This window comes from Chanos chanos, chromosome 5, assembly GCF_902362185.1.
Source record: "Chanos chanos chromosome 5, fChaCha1.1, whole genome shotgun sequence".
Classification (NCBI taxonomy): domain Eukaryota; kingdom Metazoa; phylum Chordata; class Actinopteri; order Gonorynchiformes; family Chanidae; genus Chanos; species Chanos chanos.
Genome location: NC_044499.1, coordinates 12,252,870 through 12,271,263, shown reverse-complemented (window position 1 = coordinate 12,271,263; position 18,394 = coordinate 12,252,870). Strand labels below are relative to the sequence as shown.

Below are 18,394 nucleotides of genomic sequence, written 5' to 3'. Positions count from 1 at the left end.
GCTGGCTGATCAGCTCGGCGTCGAAACATCTCGTATTGATTTATTTACAGTGGTAAATTGACAGCGCGAGAAGAGCGTGTGCAGTAAGCCTCAGAGGGCACAGAGAGAGAGAGAGAGAGAGGGAGAGAAAGAGAAGGAGAAAAAGAGAAAAGAAAGGTGGACAATCAGACTGTCAGTGCTAAAGCTGTGGATGCTGCTACACTCTTACTGCACAGCAGTTCTCAGATAGATTTAGATTGGAGTGAAGAGGGACTGAATGAGATTGTGTGTGTGTGTGTGTGTGTGTGTGTGTGTGTGTGTGTGAGGGTTACTGTGTGTGCTTGTGTGTGTTTGTGTGCGTCTGTCTGTGCCTGTGTGTGTGTCTGTGTGTTTGTCTGTGTGTGTGTGCCTGTGTGTGTGTCTGTGTGTGTGTGTTGTGCTCTTCACCATGTTCTCTACCAGATTGGAATTTCCAGTGTGGCTTTGGATGAGCAGCTTGTGTTTTCTCTCCCATCATGCCTCATTGTGCTCCTCTCTCTTCCCCTCACATGTCATAAAGCCTTGCCTTGCTCTGCTGTGCTCTCTGCATCCCTCCATGCTCCATGCTTTACTCACTCCAGACTGCTCCGCTCTCAAGACACTCACCAGAGCGCTGGAATATGGGCTTTATCAAATGGGGGAAAACAACACTGAAACTCATTTTACTGAGCAATTACAGAGACCAAACACTGCAAACATTTTGACACTGCGAGTCTAAGATGGCTGAACTGTACGCCTCCAAAGAAAAAAAAAAGAAGGAAAAAAAAAAAAAAAACACCAAAAATGCTTGGGCTAACAAAGCGTGACAATATACTGGGCCATTTCATATGTTTGTGCCGTGACACTAATCATTTGGAATCCACATACTGTAGGTCTGAGTTGTGTAACCTATCCAGTTCTCTGGGGAGGTTTTTCGTCCACACCCTTTATAAACCATCAGATAGAGTTTTGTGTGTGTGTGTGTGTGTGTGTGTGTGTGCGCGAGCGTGCGTGTGTGCACACTGACTCCTCTAGCTTTTTTTTTTTTCTTTTTTCTTTTTTCTTTTTTGTCTCTATAAGAAACACTGCTGCTTCTGTTCTAGGCATGTAGACACACATACACACACCCTCATATATGCTTACACAGTGTCTCCTCTCACACAGACTGGGAAACATGCTCATACACATAGCCCTGGCCCCTCCTATGATTCAGTTGTTTGTGTGTGCGTGTATGCGTGTGTGTGTGTGATAGTGCAGTGTGCGGGTATAGTTACTGGCGCTGGAGGCTGTGATGGACAGGTCTGGCATTTGGCAGCGCCGGTGATAAGGTAGAACACAGGAGGAGAAATGAATATGAGCGAGAGGAAATGGCATGACCCTGACTGGGGCCTGAAAGCGCCTGTTTGTTTCTGCGCCTGGCATCCCATTGTGAGGTGGAAGAGTGCGTTGGCTTTGTGCGATGCACGGAAGTGCTATTTATAACGCGGCTGGGGGAGTGTGAGTGGGAGGAGGGTGTGTTTGTTAGTGTATAGTCCATTTTGTGCCAGTGGCTGATCTGCGAAGTGATGTTTTATCTGTTAGAGAATATGGTCGCGTCTTCAGTGTTAACTGCACGGTCTTGGTGAGGGTTTTTTTTTGTTTTGTTTTATTTTTGTTTTTTGTTTTTTTTTTCCTGTGGCAGAGTTTTTCCACAAGGAAGAGATGATTCTAAAGATGGGAGCGAAACAGACACGAGTGTACGAGGGGTAGAAAGAGCGCTCTGAGCGCACACGCGTGCGTCTGCGCGTGCGTCTGCGCGTATGTGACACATGCAGAGAGGAGGAAAAGACTGGGCTGCGCATGTGTGGAATAGAAAGAAGAGGAAGGGGACGTACTGAGCCTGAGAGAAAGAGGGAGATGGAGAGAGAGAGAAAGAGAGACAGAGAGAGAGAGAGAGAGAGAGAGTGCTGCTGCTGCTGCTGCTGTGTGTGATGAGGTGTAATGAACAGTCGTGACCTCACTGCTGCTCAGAGTTAAAGAGGCCTTGAGCATCCCTAGACTCCTTTAATCCTGCCCTCACGTAGACACACTGAGAGCTGCAGGCAAGCCAGCCAACGTACGCACACACGCGCGCACGCGCACGCCCACATTCACACAGACATTGCTCAGATATTACTGTGGTATCTGTGAATCGTTTCTGGGACAGTCAGGGAACAGCTCATATGGCGAAACCCCCCCCCACCCCCCCCCCCCAGCACTGCATCCACACGGGGAGGTCAAAGACAGGACAGGGCTAAATCTGAACCAACCTTCAGATACCAACAGTTTCTGCAGCACACGAGGAGCACTCAGTCACGTTCATGTGAATGGGAGCTCCGTGTGTGTGTGTGTATGTGTGTGTGTAGAGTATCTGTATGGCTTTTGTCTGTTATCTTGTATGTATACCTTCCTATAGCCAACAGGAGCCTTTGTCTGAGGTCTGACTGTAGGCAAGAGGTCAAGAGTTAATGCAGAGAACAAGATACAGGTCACCATAAAGAGATCCATTCTGTAAATATATCTCTTACTCAAGAGAGACTGTGTCTTTAATACCTGCTTATTTATTTGTTGTCTCTAATGTCTTGCCCTCCTCCTCTCCTATCTTTAATAATGTTTTCTACACACCGAGAGAAGGCAAACTTAATGCACTCTGAGAGCTCTCACTGGTGATACGGTCATTAAGAAACAAACATTTGACATGGAGTTGCTCCCTCATTGAAAACAATTCACACTGCTGCTCAGGCTTAAGGTCTGAATGAGTGTGATGTAGAGGGGATAAATCTACTTGTCTGTTGGTCACGGCTCTGAAAAATGCCTCTGTTCAGCAATGAGGCAATGATTTGCGTGTTAGCAATGGAGAACAAAGTTATATTGGAATCACATATTTGTGTGTTTGAATATTATGCGTGTTTCGTATCATTTGTTTAATCATTCATTGAAAAATTGTTGCACCAAAGTGCCCACAAAATACTCTTGAATCTTCCAGCATGGGCAACTCTGCAGTAATGAATTGTCTGCTTTGTTAACATTGCCCCCTTGTGGTGGAAATGAGCTATTGCATCTCATTGTGGTAGCTTGTGCATTTCTTTCTGTAACTGCCCCAGCAGAACTGTAGACTGGTAAGGCAGAGGGGCTCCTGACCATGGCTTTACTGGAAAATGCCAGACCATTATCTCCTTTGCTGACTGGAAAATGATTTTATTAATTGCTCCACACAGATCCTCCCCCTTCACCCTTCGTATGATGTCAGTTATTCTGCTGAGGTGATTGGCTGAGTTCCTTGGCTGTTTCTATAGGGACCCCAGTAAGGAGTTTCAGCCCCTGAAAATGCTGTATTCAGATGTGATTGTGCTTAGTAGGGGGTAGGCTGGGGCAGCAGTGAAAACTATTACAGTGGGGAATAATGGAAAGTCACTCTGCAGGGGTGGGCTGCATCACCTGCTTCTATTCAACGCTGAACCGTATAGTCTCAGTATAGTCTCTATAGCGCGGCTTTTTCGCCCCCAGGACTATTTTACATCGGGCCCCCATGACAACTCTGCAAGAATAAGATTGTTCTGAACATCAGGGTTCTACGGTCTCACTTCAGATGGAGCTCAGCGTGGAGGACCGAAAAAGTCCATTAGGAATGTATGATTTTGTTCACTTCATATAGCGGCACTTTCCTGAGAGCCCTGAGAGGTAGTCATCAGCTGGCTGTATAGTGCGGAGTGCATTGACTGTAGATTCAGACAGCATAGGCCAGGCTAGACAAATCTGGTGTAGGATGTCCGAGCTGTTTCACTGTGGGCTCTGATGTCACGTGAGGTGGACAGGATGAAGCTGGTTGACCTGCACCATTGACTTAAATACAGGACAGTCTCAAAAGAGAATGTAACATCCGCCTGTGGTGTTAGTAGTCACTGTGTACATTTTGACATAAATGCTATAGGTTTCTGGAATTCTGAAGGAATGCAATATAATATTTCGAATGCAGAAATGTCATGATGTGGTGTTTTGTTGGTGGTGCTGGACAGCTCAGGAAACACTCAGAATCTCTTGTAAATGTTTAGCTGGGATGAGATTGGCAGATAGAAATGACCACGGCGTACACTGTGTTTACCATTTGTACCATGTGAATGAGTCACTGTTATCCTGAGAGAGGCTACTCCTATCAGGCTGGAAATGCTTCATCACAGGATGGGGATGATCACTCAGAGTGGCCTTGTGTTTATCAGAGTGTACCTTATTAAATGAACCTAAACCGTGGCAGGAAAATGTGTGTTTCTTACCAGAACAGAACCACTAGAACCTTTCAGCGCGATAAACAAACACTCAGGTCTTGTGGTGATTACCACACGCGTGCTCATCTGCTTACTGAGAGCAGAATGAAGGATGACTCATCTGCATCTGACGTTTTCCTGTTTTTGCCGGACAGACCACTGCCTGTGTTCTTTGGACCACTTCATTCTGAGTGTGCATTAAGACTTCCTTGCTTGGTCATAGTGTTCCCTTTGGTCAAGTTCTCAAAGGAATCTTCTGGATGAAACTACTCGCTCACTCCCCCCAGATGGACTTGACCAGTCAGCTGATTAACAGGTTTTCTTATGAAAGGTCCAGTTGAGCAGACTTTGGCTCCTGCCACACGAGCCCTGGCAGTGAACTCTCTTTCTGTCTCACTGAGATCTTTTTGCTCTCCATAGTAACCAGAATAATAGGTGACTGGCCCAGTCCAGACTTTTTACACACTGTTGTAAACATGATGGGTATTAATTGCCTAGTTAAATCAGAAACAACATCTGTGTGGATTGGAAACACTCAATATTCTTATACACTCATCGCCCACATCATCAGAAGACATCTACCTTGGGCCTACACTCACTGGTCACTTTATGTACTATACTTACCATATAGGTATACTAATATTGATGCACAGTTATAGACTGTCACCTATCTGTTGGCCACACACAAGTTGTCAGTCACCTTCTACCCCATTCATTCAGAGTCAGTTTCCTGCAACAGGGCCACTGTTGACTGGATATTATTTGGCTGACAGACCACAGACACAGCAGTAACACTGACACAGTAGTGGCACAGTAGTGGGTGTCTTGCGGTACGAGTGTATCGGGCACAGCAGTGTTGCTGGGGGTTTTCCACACGTCAGTGTCCCTGCTGAGCAGAGAGCGGTTTGTCACCCAGACATATCCAGCCAGTGTTGTTGTGGTCAGAGACTGGCCACTGATGAAGGGTTGGAGGATGGCAAACACAGATTGGTCATGGCAGCAGGTGGCTCATAGTCTCTAACTGTACATCAACAAGGTGTACCTTCAAGGTAAGTGTTTCTAATGAAGTGACCAATGAGGGTACGCTACCTTTAATTTATCACTTAGAAGTATTTACTTTAATTTTAGAAACATATGAACGCTATAATTTTGCAGCCTTGTGTTAAACTGTACCCATATTACTCTTAAATCTAAGTCCAATGAAATGTGCCAGCACCCAGTTTGAACAGTGTAGGAGCTGGTAGTTGTTCAGTTGTTTCCTAAACTGAAACAGAAATGAAGCTCCTCCCTTTTTCGCTGTTAATCTACAACATGTCATTATTCTCGTCCAGAGCAGAATAGGAACGTTGACGATGTTTGACTCAGCCTTGACTCGAGAGTGTACCATACTAAAACATGAGTCTTCCCAGTAGGCATTTTTGGTGGTGGTTGGGGGGGGGGGGGTTTCAGGTAGAGGGGAGTGGATTTGACCGCGATCCCCAGACAAGTGTGTGGGGCTCTGTACTTCTCCTCATCTCCCTCTTCTCTCTTAAAGGGCCCTCCTGGCTCGCAGCCGTCTCCCCACGCACAGCCTCCCCCACACAACCCCAGCAACCCCATGATGGGACCCCATGGCCAGGTAAGACAAACACACATACACACTCATATACACACACACACACACACACACACACAAACACTCTCTCGCACACACTCAAACTCAAACACGTGGCTGGATTCTTGTCCCACGTACAAACCCGTGCCATGTGGTTGCAGCCACCCTCACACGGACGTGATCACTCAAGGCGCTCTCACATTTCTTAGTAGATTAGAGCTGATGGATGTTCCTTGTGTTGAGGATCCTCGGAGCGAAACCGATACAAACAAGAAGGTCACTGAGAAGGAAACAAAGGGAAATTTGAGTGTCGCTACAGGAATGTCAGTGAAACCGACACATCCGTGTTCCCCCCCCACACACACAGTTACTCTTAATGAACTCTTACATACTCCTTATGTGGAAGTGAGCGTTAGAGTCTATTGTCCCAGGGCCCGGACGTGAAAAACATTCTCCCGTCGAGCAGACTTCAGAGCTCCATCCTCAGTTCTCTGAAATGAGCTCAGCCTTCAGCTCACTGGCTCTGGATCTCTTTGTGAGTCTGCTCCCCCCCCCCCCCCCAAAGTTATGTCTTCACGCCCAGATCCCTCTCCCTGGAGCAGAATAAATTATTCAGCTTCTTTGCTGTTGCCAGAGGTGCACCTAGGCTCCCCATAGCTCTCGCTCTCCATCAATACCACATTAACACTGCACATCCAGCAAATGTAGAATACACACGTGTGTGCACATACTTGCACGCACACGCACACACACATACTATCACTAGTCCTTTTGGAAGGAACGGGTATCGTGTAGGTCTCCTCTGTCTGCTTAAATCGCTCCCGTATAGCAGCAGTGAATTGAGCTGAACATAGTTAGTCTTGCATAATCAGCTGCTCACATTTGAAATCATCTACCTTTTAGTCTCACAGTGCCGGTAAATTTCTCTGAGCCCTAACGATGCCGAATACCATTTAGCGACCCCTTTCCAAAACTCTCTAGAGGTCCTGCCTCCCCCCTGTTTTGGATATGCCTCCAACAATCTGACCTTCTCAAGACATCAAAAGTTTACCAGAAGTTTACCCAGATTTCAGTGGCTGGCTAGTCAAGACCATTTGAAAGCCAACACCCTCACCAGTGTGGCATCAGCTTTCTGAAGAGTGTGTCAGCATGTTCCTGCAAAGCCCTTGAAGTTGACAGGCTTGAAATGTGCTTAGCCAAAATCCTCAACCACAGCTTAGTGTCATGTTCTGTCTCAAACAGTCAAACACCTCTAATGGTTTTCCTCTGAAGGTACTGGCGTGTTATAGCACATGTCTGGCTGTTGTGGCCACGCTCTTTTTTTTTTTTTTTGACCAGACTTTGACTGGATCACGATAAAAGTGTGCCTTGAGTGCTTTTCCACAGGCTGGTTTTTGGAAGTCAGTTGTAAAACCTTTTATGTGCTCGCTTATATTCTACAAACATACACACGCTCACCCACACACGCACCCACACACACCCACACCCACACACCACTTAGTGATTGATATTACACTCCTCTTCTTAGTACTGTGTATGTGTGTATGAGAAAGAGAAGGAGAAAGAGAGAGAGAGAGTATGTGTGTGTGTGTGTGTGTGTGCGAGAGAGAGAGAGAGAGAGAGAGAGAGAGTGTGTGTGTGTGTGAGAGAGACAGAGAACCAGACTCTGAGTGGTGGTTAGCAGGGATTCAGTGTGAGTTGATGGGCAGATGGAGAGATGTCAGTGCACAGACTTGATGTCATCCACATTCCCGCCTGCTCTCGATGCATCTGTCTGCCCATTCCACCTGCTCCAGCTGAGCTTGCTACTGTCACTCATTTTGTCTTTTTTTGGTTTTGGTTTTGTGTTTTGTTTTGTTTTTTTGTGCTACCTTTGCAATGTTTGCTCTAACTCTGAATTAGACTGCTTAACACAGTAACAACATTAACCATCCCCTCCCTTTCTGCAGCCTTTCATGTCTCCACGGTACCCAGGTGGACCCCGGCCATCGCTCCGCATGCCAAATCAGGTATAGATCCCCTTCAGACTCAGTAATGCTTACGAACCTCACTCAACTCACTGTGTACGGTTTTCACACATTCATCCTACTGCCCGATGAATAAGGCATATTTCTCCATGTATTAAGTAAGGTGGATGTAAGCTTCCATCAGTGGTGCCTGTTTTGGCTTAGACTCCGTTCTTCACGTTTGTAGTTGTCATTTTGACGTCCCATCTTGAGTTAAGTGCTCTGTTGCCTCCTCTAGCCTCCTGTGGGAGTTCCAGGGTCACAACCACTCCTGCCAAACAGCCTTGACCCTACCAGACCACAAGGTACCCAGCAAAACCAGTCTCACCTTGTTACCGTTGCCACACTTTCATGGATTCACATGTATGTCAAATGTGGCCATAGGTGGGGTGTATGCTCCGTTGGTTAATTTCTGTATCTACTTTCCTAGGACACCCCAACATGGGTGGACCGATGAGAATGAATCCTCCGAGAGGGATGGGTGGCATGGGCCCACAGGTAGTCACCCCCCCCCCCCCCCCCCCCCCCCCCCCCCCCCCGCTTCTCATCCCAGACTAACACTACCACCTCAGTCACTGTGTATACTTAATGTTATTTTAGTCTGCTTTTACCGGGTTCCAACAATAGACAAGAACATTTTAGAGTGCTCATCTCGCTCCACTCACCTGTGTCAGAAACACAGCTCTTACCTCTACAGGGCCCCAGTTCCTCCTTTGTCTGTCCTCATTGGACTTAGTCATTTTGGCAGGTTACAAATCAGCAGCTGGTGCAGCATCTGTCTGACAAATTGTGTAAGGTGCTGAACAAAGCCTCATGTGAGAGTCAGTGCCAGGGGGCTGACTAGGAGTGCTACTGTCTGCCCCCCTCTAAATACAGGCAACTAGACAGGTCATGCAACACAATGCTACTTATCCTTTACCCGCACGTGCATGCAACCAGACAAGTGGGCCAGCCATTCTGGCTCCCGGTGGAATTCTCACAGATCTGAGTTTCCTCTGAGGTGTTCTGCCAAATGGGGCTTTCTGTGCTCCGCAGCTGTTGTGTGCAGGTGCGACGGCCATCCCGGACCTTGTCTCTGAAGTCATTATGAGAGTTACTATCTTTCCTCCGCAAGTGTACATCTTAACGGTCCCAGGACATAAGGAAAATCTCTCTCTCTCTCTTTCTTTGTTCCTTTGGCTGTTGCTTTCATATCATCTCATGTCTCTCATCTGTAGAATTATGGTGGTATGAGACCTCCTCCTAACTCTCTGGGTGGCCCAGGAATGCCAGGCATGAACATGTGAGTACATGATGCCTTTTAGCCCGGTACTTTGGAGTGTATGGTGGTTTTTAAATGAACCACACTTAACCCCCATCTCCCTCTCCCTCTCTCTCTCTCTCTCTCTCTCTCTCTCTCTGTCTTTGTGTCTCTCTCTCACAGGGGTCCTGGGGGGCGAGGTCCTTGGCCGAATCCAAATGCCAACTCGGTGAGTCTGCCCAGATCATGCCCCCTGCCACAATGACCAGTGCTCCGTCACTGGGGCTATATGTTGAAATGATAAGATAATCAAATCTGTAATTTTTGATTGTATTATAACGGCCATCATTCCCACTTAATTTTTTCTCTTTGCGTTTGCAGATAGCATACTCCTCCTCTTCTCCAGGCAACTATGTGGTGAGTAGCGGTCTTCAGAGCTGTCCGGCTTCTCTGTTCACTCCCTCTCCTTACCTTACTGAGAACCTGCAGAATTTACAATCTTCCAAATGAAAACTAAGCAGATATTAAAATTTCTAAATACATTGGTTTTAACTTGAGCTATAACCATTAACTCTGTGTTTTGCTCCCAGCGTTGCCTTTTCTTAATGTAAAATATGTGCACATTACTCAAACTGTCTTAATGACTCCCTTGTGCTCAAAGTGTCTGCGTTTCTTTGTTTAAAAATTGCTCCTCTGGTAGTTCTGGAGGTGATTCAAGCGTTGTGGCAGCCTTTAAAGTCTAAGAAGGGTGTGTGTGTGTGTGTGTGTGTGTGTGTGTGTGTGTGGCTGGCTGTCTGGCTGGCTGTCTGGCTGGCTGTCTGTCTGTCTGTCTGTTTCTTTCATTCCCTCAGGGTCCGCCTGGTGGAGGGGGTCCACCAGGAACTCCCATCATGCCAAGTCCAGGAGGTGTGTTCTACGGTTACTTTTCATTTCACACTTCGCACACAAACACAAATATCTGTTCCTCTCCCTGACAATCAGCTAATGGCTGGAAACCATGCATCTTTATAGCAAAACAAGGAAAAAACACACACAGTCGCCCCGTTTAAGCTGCTTCCACCCCCACTCCACATTCACTCACTGCCAATGTCACTACAAGGTTACTTGTATTAGCTTTGTTGCACTGTGGATGGAAAACAGGCAGTGAAGCTAGTTAATCTGGCTCCCTCCCCCATATGAGGATGACGTAAGCCTAATTCAGCCTCTTTGCCTCTGGTAGTGATTTAGACTTACAGTGGAGGGCTGCTCTCTCTCTCTCTCTCTCTCTCACTCTCTCACACACACAGACACACACACACTCTGCTGCAGTTTGAGTGGTCATAAAACATTAAAGGAATAGATGTCTGAGGTGCCTAATAAGATCCAGTCCTGTTCGTTATTGATCGACGCTTGCTTTGAAAGCAGCGGGCATGTGTAAATTTGCCAGTTAAAACTCTCATTATTTTGGATGAGTTTGTGTAGTCAAGTTCAGTGCCCGGTTTTGAAACTCTCACTGCTTTTTTATCTCTCCATAGATTCCACAAACTCCAGTGAAAACATCTACACAATGATGAACCCTATCGGCCCCGGAGGTAACAGACCTAATGTGAGTATTACTGCAGCACTGTAAAGATCATATGCTTCAGTGTGTGTTTGACTTGTACGCTGACTTCTCAGCAAAAATTCAGTAGTCAGCAGGAGGTGGTGTGCACAAATATATACTCTATTGTAATAGTGTTTGGTGATTATAAAGTACACCTCAGTGCAAGTTCCATGCGTACGACTGTTCATGAAAGTTTTAGTGCGGTCATGTGTTGGATGCATGAGGAGTCTATTGTGAGTCAGGTCTCTCTTTATGGTCCACAGTTCCCCATGGGCCCTGGTCCTGATGGTCCAATGGGAGGCATGGGTGCCATGGAACCTCATCATATGAATGGATCACTAGGTAAGCTCTGCCCCACTGGCCATGGCCTGCTGCCCTCAGTACACCTTTGTCCTGATAGTATTGCTGTATGGACAGTATTTATTCTGTTTTGTTTTTCTTCTCTCTCTCTCTCTCTCTCTCTCTCTCACTCTAGGCTCTGGTGACATGGATGGGATGCCAAAGGTCAGTGTCATAGTGTCATTTTGTTTCCAACATGCTGGAGATTTTTTTTAATATATTTTTTTTGTTTGGAGTGGGTAAGAAGTCTTAATGAGGTGTGATCTGCTAAGTGTCATGTTGAATATGTAAACTTTTTGTTTGTTTGTGTTATGTCGGTGTCTCTTTCTCACACACAGGAGAAACAATTTATTTCAACACTTTTTTTTTTTCCAACTGATTTTTTTTTTTTTGTAGTTTTTTTTTTCTTCTTGTAGAACATCATGCATTGCGAAGAGGTCTTAATATCTGGTTACTTGTAAAGCCTAACCCCTTTTTTTTACTCCACAGAACTCCCCTAACAACATGGGAGGCATGAACAACCCACCGGGCACGCCACGGGATGACGGCGAGATGGGCGGCAACTTCCTCAATCCATTCCAAAGTGAAAGTGTAAGTAGAGCCTGACCCTACACCTGCCCTCCACTCCCCTGACCCTGACTCACAGTGGCTCCTCCCTGCAGCCAATCAGAGCACTTCTTACGTATTCACTTAGTCCTCATCCTGATCCAAAGGCCCAAATTCAAGTGCGGGGTCCAGAGTGAGTGCTGGAATTCCTTTTTCGGTGTTAGGGACCAGCAGACCTTTTTGGGTCGGTCCCCGCTCCATATCGATTCTTTTGAAGACCCAAAATGATGCGTTTCGCTGCATATGGGGAAGCAATACAGATCCATCTTGTATTTGTGTGCAGTTTTCACAGTTGTGTATCAGTTCTCATCTCACTATCTCCCCCCCCTTCCTCCCCCTTCTCCCTTTTTCTCTTTTCAGTATTCACCCAACATGACGATGAGTGTGTGATTTCTTCTTTTTTTTTTTTTTTTTATTTTGTTTTTTGTGTTTTTTTTTTTTTTTTTTTTAAATTTCCTTTTTTTTTAAAAAAATTTTTTTGGTACTCTTCCCACCTTCGCTCCTTATTACTCTGATCCTCGTTCCCTCCACGGCCTTTCAAACCCGGCCCCCGGCCCCGCCTCCCCCCTACCCAACCACCCACCCACCCAACCAACCACCCAACCTTGGAAACTCTTTGCCGTGCCGCACAGCCTCCTGGGATGTCCTTTGAGCACGGGACTCATGGCAAGGCTGCCCATGCCGGCGTGTGCAAAATGGCTGGCGGCAACAGGAAGCAGCCCCAGAGCCACAGGAAGAGCCTGCTGACGGACTCCACCTGCCTCCCAGGATTCCTCTCTGGCTCAGGACACTGAAGGGGGCTGAGAGAGAGATTTGGAAAGGGGTGGGACAGGGCTCCCCTCCACAGCACAGAGTACTCATCAGCACCATGCTGCTCACCTCGTTTCTGTTCACGCCACATTTTGCATCGGGATTTTTCTTTCTTTCTGTCTTTCTTTCGTTCTTTACTTTATTTTATTTTATTATTTTTTTTTAAATCTTGATCTATATGGATGCAGTAGTTCTACAGAGGGATGTCTGAGCCCACCGTGTTTTTTTTTTTTGTTTGTTTGTTTGTTTTTTTTTCCATTTTAATATGTACATTTTTAAATGCAAGTGAGAAACTCATGATGTTGGGCAATGAAAGTTTCATTATTCTGTGTATGTATTGTATTATTAATATTATTGTTTTTATTTTTATTAATATTGTTATGATGGATATGATTTTAGGGTTTAATTTCTTTTGAAGGGCACATTGTATCTCAACAAACATGACAAGCACACACTCATTATGCACAATGCTAATTGTGTCATGATTTTATTATTTTTTTTGGCGATTTTTAAGTTTCTGTCGTTTCGTATTGTTGTTCAAGTTTCCTCTCCTCGTGATTTCTGCAAGGTTATCGTACCTTTTGTGTTGCCTCCTCAGAATCCAACTCCGCAAGTACAGAAATAGGTTCCCGTTTGCGTAGCCATAAGGAGAACATCTCTGATGTTTTACACTAATAATGCCTCTCCAGGGTTTACTCCTACGCTTCGGCTTTCGATCCGAGCGTGAAAGGCCCTTTGGAATTAACAGATTTTAATCCAGAGATCGATAAACAGATTTAACATCTGATATCGACATTTCTCAGTGTGAGACTTAACAGTATCGGATGCACTGAAATGGGGAGTCGGAGCTGAACCAGCGTGGACCGCGTCGGGGACCACCCCCCCCCCCAACCGCACGCGTTCATGTCAGAGCAGATAGGAGCACTGGCCTGGGAGCAGGTCCTCACACCCAGACCAAACGTTTGAACCCGCTGCAGTGAACCCACAGGAGAGTTAACGGCCCTGTCTTAAAGTCAAAAAAACCCAATTGTTTTATGGAAACAGCCATTTTATTATGGTACTAAGTAATAGTTATAAGGTCAGTTAGTGCTCAACTGGACAACACAGATGGGTGGAGGAGAGCAAAATGGTTTGAGGCTCTTTAGTTTGGCACAGGTAGTGATGCTCATCTTATTTATTCTTTTGGTTTTTGTAATCGAGTTATTGTGCATATGTCTTGCAACATGCAACACTTCAGGACATATTGTATACATGTAAATAAGTCAGTCTAATATACCTCCTAAAAAAAAAAAATTTTTACCGTTCTTTGTGTCCTTTCAGTGCCCCTCTGACTGTTCACCCTGCCTCCCCCCCCCCATAGCCCCCAAACCTACCCCCAACTCCTCTGCATGTTTAGAAAGGGGGCGTCACTGAGAGCGAGCATTCAGTCAGAGGCGATCACATGACCTTTCATTAGAATTGACATGTCTGTTGTCATGGCTCCCATTGTTATACTGAGCTTGACAGATGAGGCTGTGAATGAGTTAGCGTGTGTGGGAGTAAGTCGCATCAGTTCCTTAAACACATTTTGTTTGAATTGTTTTTCCCCCCCCCTCTCTGAAGGACCGTTTTAGGCGTAAATGTTCTCTCATTTTGAGTGCCTGACAAGCTTTCTTGTAAAAAAAAACAAAAAAAAAAAACAAAACACAAAAATGTAAAGGTTGAATCTCTAAAGACCCGTCTGAAAGTCCTGTTTGCAGTTCATGGCTAAACACTGTCAGCTCTTTTCACTGCCTCTCTTGCTTGTAAATACTCATTGGGTAATGCCAGCTTATGTGTTGTGCTAGCCTAGCTTATTTGTCTGTGAATTCTTACAATGGATTTCAGCGCAGTGTGTCCCTTCGTACTGACGTACATCACATACTCATATGCAAGACACCCCCCCCCCCCCCAAACCCCCCACCACCACCACCCAGCGTCTCCACGAGGCTTCAACGTCTCTCCTTATTACGGCTTGTCGCTCATGGAATGGGATGGCCCAGAATAGAGGGATCTTACAGACTGGCGCTCACCTCCAGGACCTCTCCATAGAGCTAGTGCTGCCTGATGCTCCCTCTACCCAGCAGAACTGTGTCCGCTCTTTGGCAGTGGAGGACATGGTCCTCAAACGCTTGCTGTGCGGTCTGAGCACAGGGGGTTGAACTCGCGGATTGAAAGTTAAGAGTTTGTCCATGTTCAAGTCTTCCCTTTTTATCACCACCAAGGAATCGTGGGCAGTTTGGATGCTTTGCCTGCAAGTTCGAAAATCTAATCATGTTTGAATTGCATTCTGTCTGCTTTTGTTGTCGTTGTTTTTGGTTTTGTTTTGTTTTGTTTTTTTCTCCGGACTTTTGTTTGACGTTTGTTACTCTATGTAAGCGAAATGTGTTTCTGGAAACATTTAAGGAAATGCCCACTGAGATGGCAAGCCTGTCAGGTTGGTCGCATCATATTTAGAACCTCTGGAGGAGCAGTGTGAAACTGTCTGTGGAGGGATGAGCATGTTGAGTTTTATCGGGAATGGGGGCAGAGTCCTCATTGAAATGCCATGAGCCTCTTCACTTCTCTCACACTTCTCTCTCTCTCTCTCTCTCTCTCTCTCTCTCTCTCGCTTTCTCTCTGTGTCTGTCTCTCATACACACACACACACACACACACATACGACAAACTAAATCTATCTTGTTTTATTACTCCACTTCTTTCTTGTAAATACTGTAAAATGCATTTTGATATCATTGACATGTTTTGATATTTCCGTCACTACCAATGAATACAACTCTTCAAAAAAAAAAAAAAAAGAAAAAAGAAAAAAAAGTTGTGAAGTAAGAAAAATTTGCAGCTGAAGAGATATTGTGCATTTCACTTTTCCTAATGGTTCTCTGGTGTAGAACGAAACAAACTCAGTGAAATATCTTAAGAAATATTGAGACATTAGTCTTCACCAACTCTGACATCACCATGTGAACACAACCAGTACATTTCACATTTAAGTAGAAACAGGTGATCACCTAGAGAAGTTTGACGTACTCCATTGAGGCTACAAATTTCAGATTTTGAAGAAACTATACCAGAATTCTACTCCTGAAAGTCTAGGAATCTGTGCGGATCTATGCAGCGGTGGGGAAAAAAAACCACACACACTCACACACACAGGGAACTAGTGTGCCACCCATCTGCAGTATCCTTGCTTTGCACTTTCCCGTCACCAACCAACAATTTGGACAGGAGCAGTTGTATCGATGTACAGGCATACAAGACACAAGTCTCTTTAAAAACCAGTGAGGGACCACACAGTACAGACTTTACTATGAAGGATTTTTATCTATTTAAAATAAAATAGAAAAAAAAGCAGAAAAAAAAACAACAAAACCTTGTTCTATGAAAGAAAAAAAAAAAGTAATAAAATGGAGGGACTGTCTCCTCCATGTTATCTTGAAATACTGTTGTATAGATTTGAGTCTCTGCTCCTCACCCAGTCCTCCATGTAAAACAGTCACACCGTTTGCCATCGCTGTACTTCTGTCGTGATGCTGTATTATACCGTAAACTTAGGAGGAGTTAAGGGAGTGGGGATGGGGGTGGGGGTGGGTGGGATTGGGATGGGAATGTGAACATCCTCCTACACCATCCATTGTTCTTTCTGACGACAAAAGCAGTATTGAATATGAAGCAGTCTGTCTCTTGGGTTTGCTTTGTATTTCATGTTAGGGTAGTTTGGATCCTTGTCTTAGGGACTTTTGTGTCTTGTGTAGTAAATAAAGAAGTCCTTTGTATGTTTCTTTATATTGTAAAGTTTCTTTAGACTGAAAAAGTTGCTTATTAAAAAAGATGGAAAAACTGCATCAATAATAAATGTATTTTTTGTTTTGGGTTTTTTTTTTTTTTTTTTTGGTTCATTTTCTGTTTTTATTTGTTTATTTTTTGTTTTCCATGGAGTCTTCACTTATTTTTGCTTGTGTCCCTTTGTTGTAGATACAAATTCAAGACTAATAAAATAACATAACCCCTTTTATCAAGAATCTTTGCTCTTTAAGCTCTTACTGTAACAGCTCAGCGGCGAGTGGATTTTGTCTACGCATATATTTGTAAAGGACGTATCCACATTTGGTGCTCTAAGCTGCACACGGCAACATCCCATGTATTTCTCTTGGAGTTCACGCATCTGTCAGCGTAAACATACTTTATCTCGTTCAGCAGACTAACTGATTTAGAACTGTACACTTTTATTCCTTTGCTACTTGAAACTGTTTTGGAACCCCTTTGTGCTAAATGACTAGAGTCGCTTAGTGAGCATGTGTGCTGTGGAGATGCTTTTCTGGACTGCTTGTGAGGTCTCCAGCGCTGTAGGTTTCTGGTTTCATCCACCTTCCTCCCCAGGGAGCTGTGTGCACCACTAACATCAATCACCTTGGCAGAAACTTCCCCCTCGCATGCAGAGTTAGCGGGGGGATGTTTGCCCTTGTGGGGTTAAGATGCTGGTGAGTTGTGAATCATTGTCGCTGTGTTCCAAGGGAAGTGTGCATATTAATTAATGTGGTGAAACTGTGACCCTTGGGCCACAATTAATCGCAATCGAGCCGTGCCAGCAGAAATCACGTGAGCGGTGTTTACCGAGTCGCTGAGCCTGTGATGTCCTATCTTTAAAGACACATGCACGACTTCGTTGCCGCACCAGTCATATGGCTTATGTCCTATACTTTTTATGAAATAGAGGCTCTTTTTTCTGTGTTTAAACGTCATTTCCAGGCATATATCTGAACTTATTCACAAGAATTAACGACGTCATTTATTGAATAACTGATGAGAAAATAGACATTCAGAAGTGACCACGAGCCAACTGAACGGATGCATGTTGCAACTGGAATCTCTGGGACTCTCGCGTGACAACGAAGCTTTATTTTAAAATTGAATTTAACACAACTTGTAGGAGACTTGCCAAGTCAGGATTATTGGATGGTCTGGCACCCTCATACATGTCTGATTATGTTTCATATTGAGCTCTTTAATCACCAAGTGCTAGCCAGTGCATTACGCTCTAAAGAATAAAACACAAAGAAGTGGAGTCGTGTGTGTTACTCGCGTAAGCCATGGAATAGTACAGTTAAAAGTATCGCAGTCACTCTTCGTCTTCAAAAAGGCTTATAAGAATATAATTAAACGTCGCTTTTTATATTACACTCTGTTTTGGTCTATTGTTTGATTTGAGTAAATTGTCTAATACTTGTCATCCCCACTCTTTGAGCTCTCACTGCTGTTTTGCGAATGTAGCCTGCAAATCTCATTTCATCCTTCCCTTGTTTCTGATGTATACGTGCATATTTCATACATTTTATTTGTGTTACAAATTAAGTTGTAATATTGTCTGGATACTACAATGTGATTATTATTATTTCGCCATATAAATCCAGTCCGATTCAGTTTAACCATCATGCAAAATATACTACTACTACTGTCATAAATAACAACAAGGTGAATTTAAAAAAAAGTCTGCTGTGTACACATATGATGACAAAGAGGTTAATGACCATGCATGGTGCTCTCCATTCCAAGGCAGATCTCCACTGCCTCTATATGACTTGAGATCAAGGGGGAAGATGCCTGCGAAACACTGAAACAGCCACCAGAGCAGAGGAACTCAATCTGGCTCAATACATATGTTTCCTCAAGCAAGATCAGGATGCCGTGGCCCACGCAATCCACCAAGGAGGAGTGTACAAGAAACCAGGCAAAAGAGGCGAGGCCCGGAGGAGAGTTCAAATGGAAGAACCCATCAGGACTTGGAGCAATAAGACACCGCATTTATAGTTCCGATGTCAGGTAGAGGAACAAACAACAGTGGAGGGAGGCATACAGAGGGATTAAGGAGCCTTATCTCAAGGCATCAACTGAGACTCTCATCACTGGGGCACAGGACCAGGCACT

At 44.8% G+C, this 18,394-nt stretch overlaps 1 protein-coding gene across 7 annotated transcripts in view; it reads left to right on the top strand.

Moving 5' to 3' along the window:
- The window catches only part of LOC115811274 (single-stranded DNA-binding protein 3), a 44,514-nt gene extending 32,480 nt beyond the window's left edge, over nucleotides 1-12,034 (top strand). For 2 of the 7 annotated variants that reach the window (XM_030773418.1, XM_030773416.1), the window contains 12 exons: nucleotides 7,821-7,880; nucleotides 8,116-8,182; nucleotides 8,308-8,375; nucleotides 9,095-9,159; nucleotides 9,301-9,346; nucleotides 9,499-9,534; nucleotides 9,969-10,023; nucleotides 10,632-10,702; nucleotides 10,963-11,041; nucleotides 11,175-11,203; nucleotides 11,528-11,629; nucleotides 12,005-12,034. In XM_030773418.1, the coding sequence (XP_030629278.1) occupies nucleotides 7,821-7,880; nucleotides 8,116-8,182; nucleotides 8,308-8,375; nucleotides 9,095-9,159; nucleotides 9,301-9,346; nucleotides 9,499-9,534; nucleotides 9,969-10,023; nucleotides 10,632-10,702; nucleotides 10,963-11,041; nucleotides 11,175-11,203; nucleotides 11,528-11,629; nucleotides 12,005-12,034 (708 nt within the window). Of the gene's footprint in view, nucleotides 1-5,811; nucleotides 5,896-7,820; nucleotides 7,881-8,115; nucleotides 8,183-8,307; nucleotides 8,376-9,094; nucleotides 9,160-9,300; nucleotides 9,347-9,498; nucleotides 9,535-9,968; nucleotides 10,024-10,631; nucleotides 10,703-10,962; nucleotides 11,042-11,174; nucleotides 11,204-11,527; nucleotides 11,630-12,004 lie in introns of all 7 variants that reach the window. The other 5 variants (XM_030773419.1, XM_030773420.1, XM_030773414.1 and 2 more) reach the window with 4 other exon arrangements.
- Nucleotides 12,035-18,394: the final 6,360 nt, after the last annotated feature.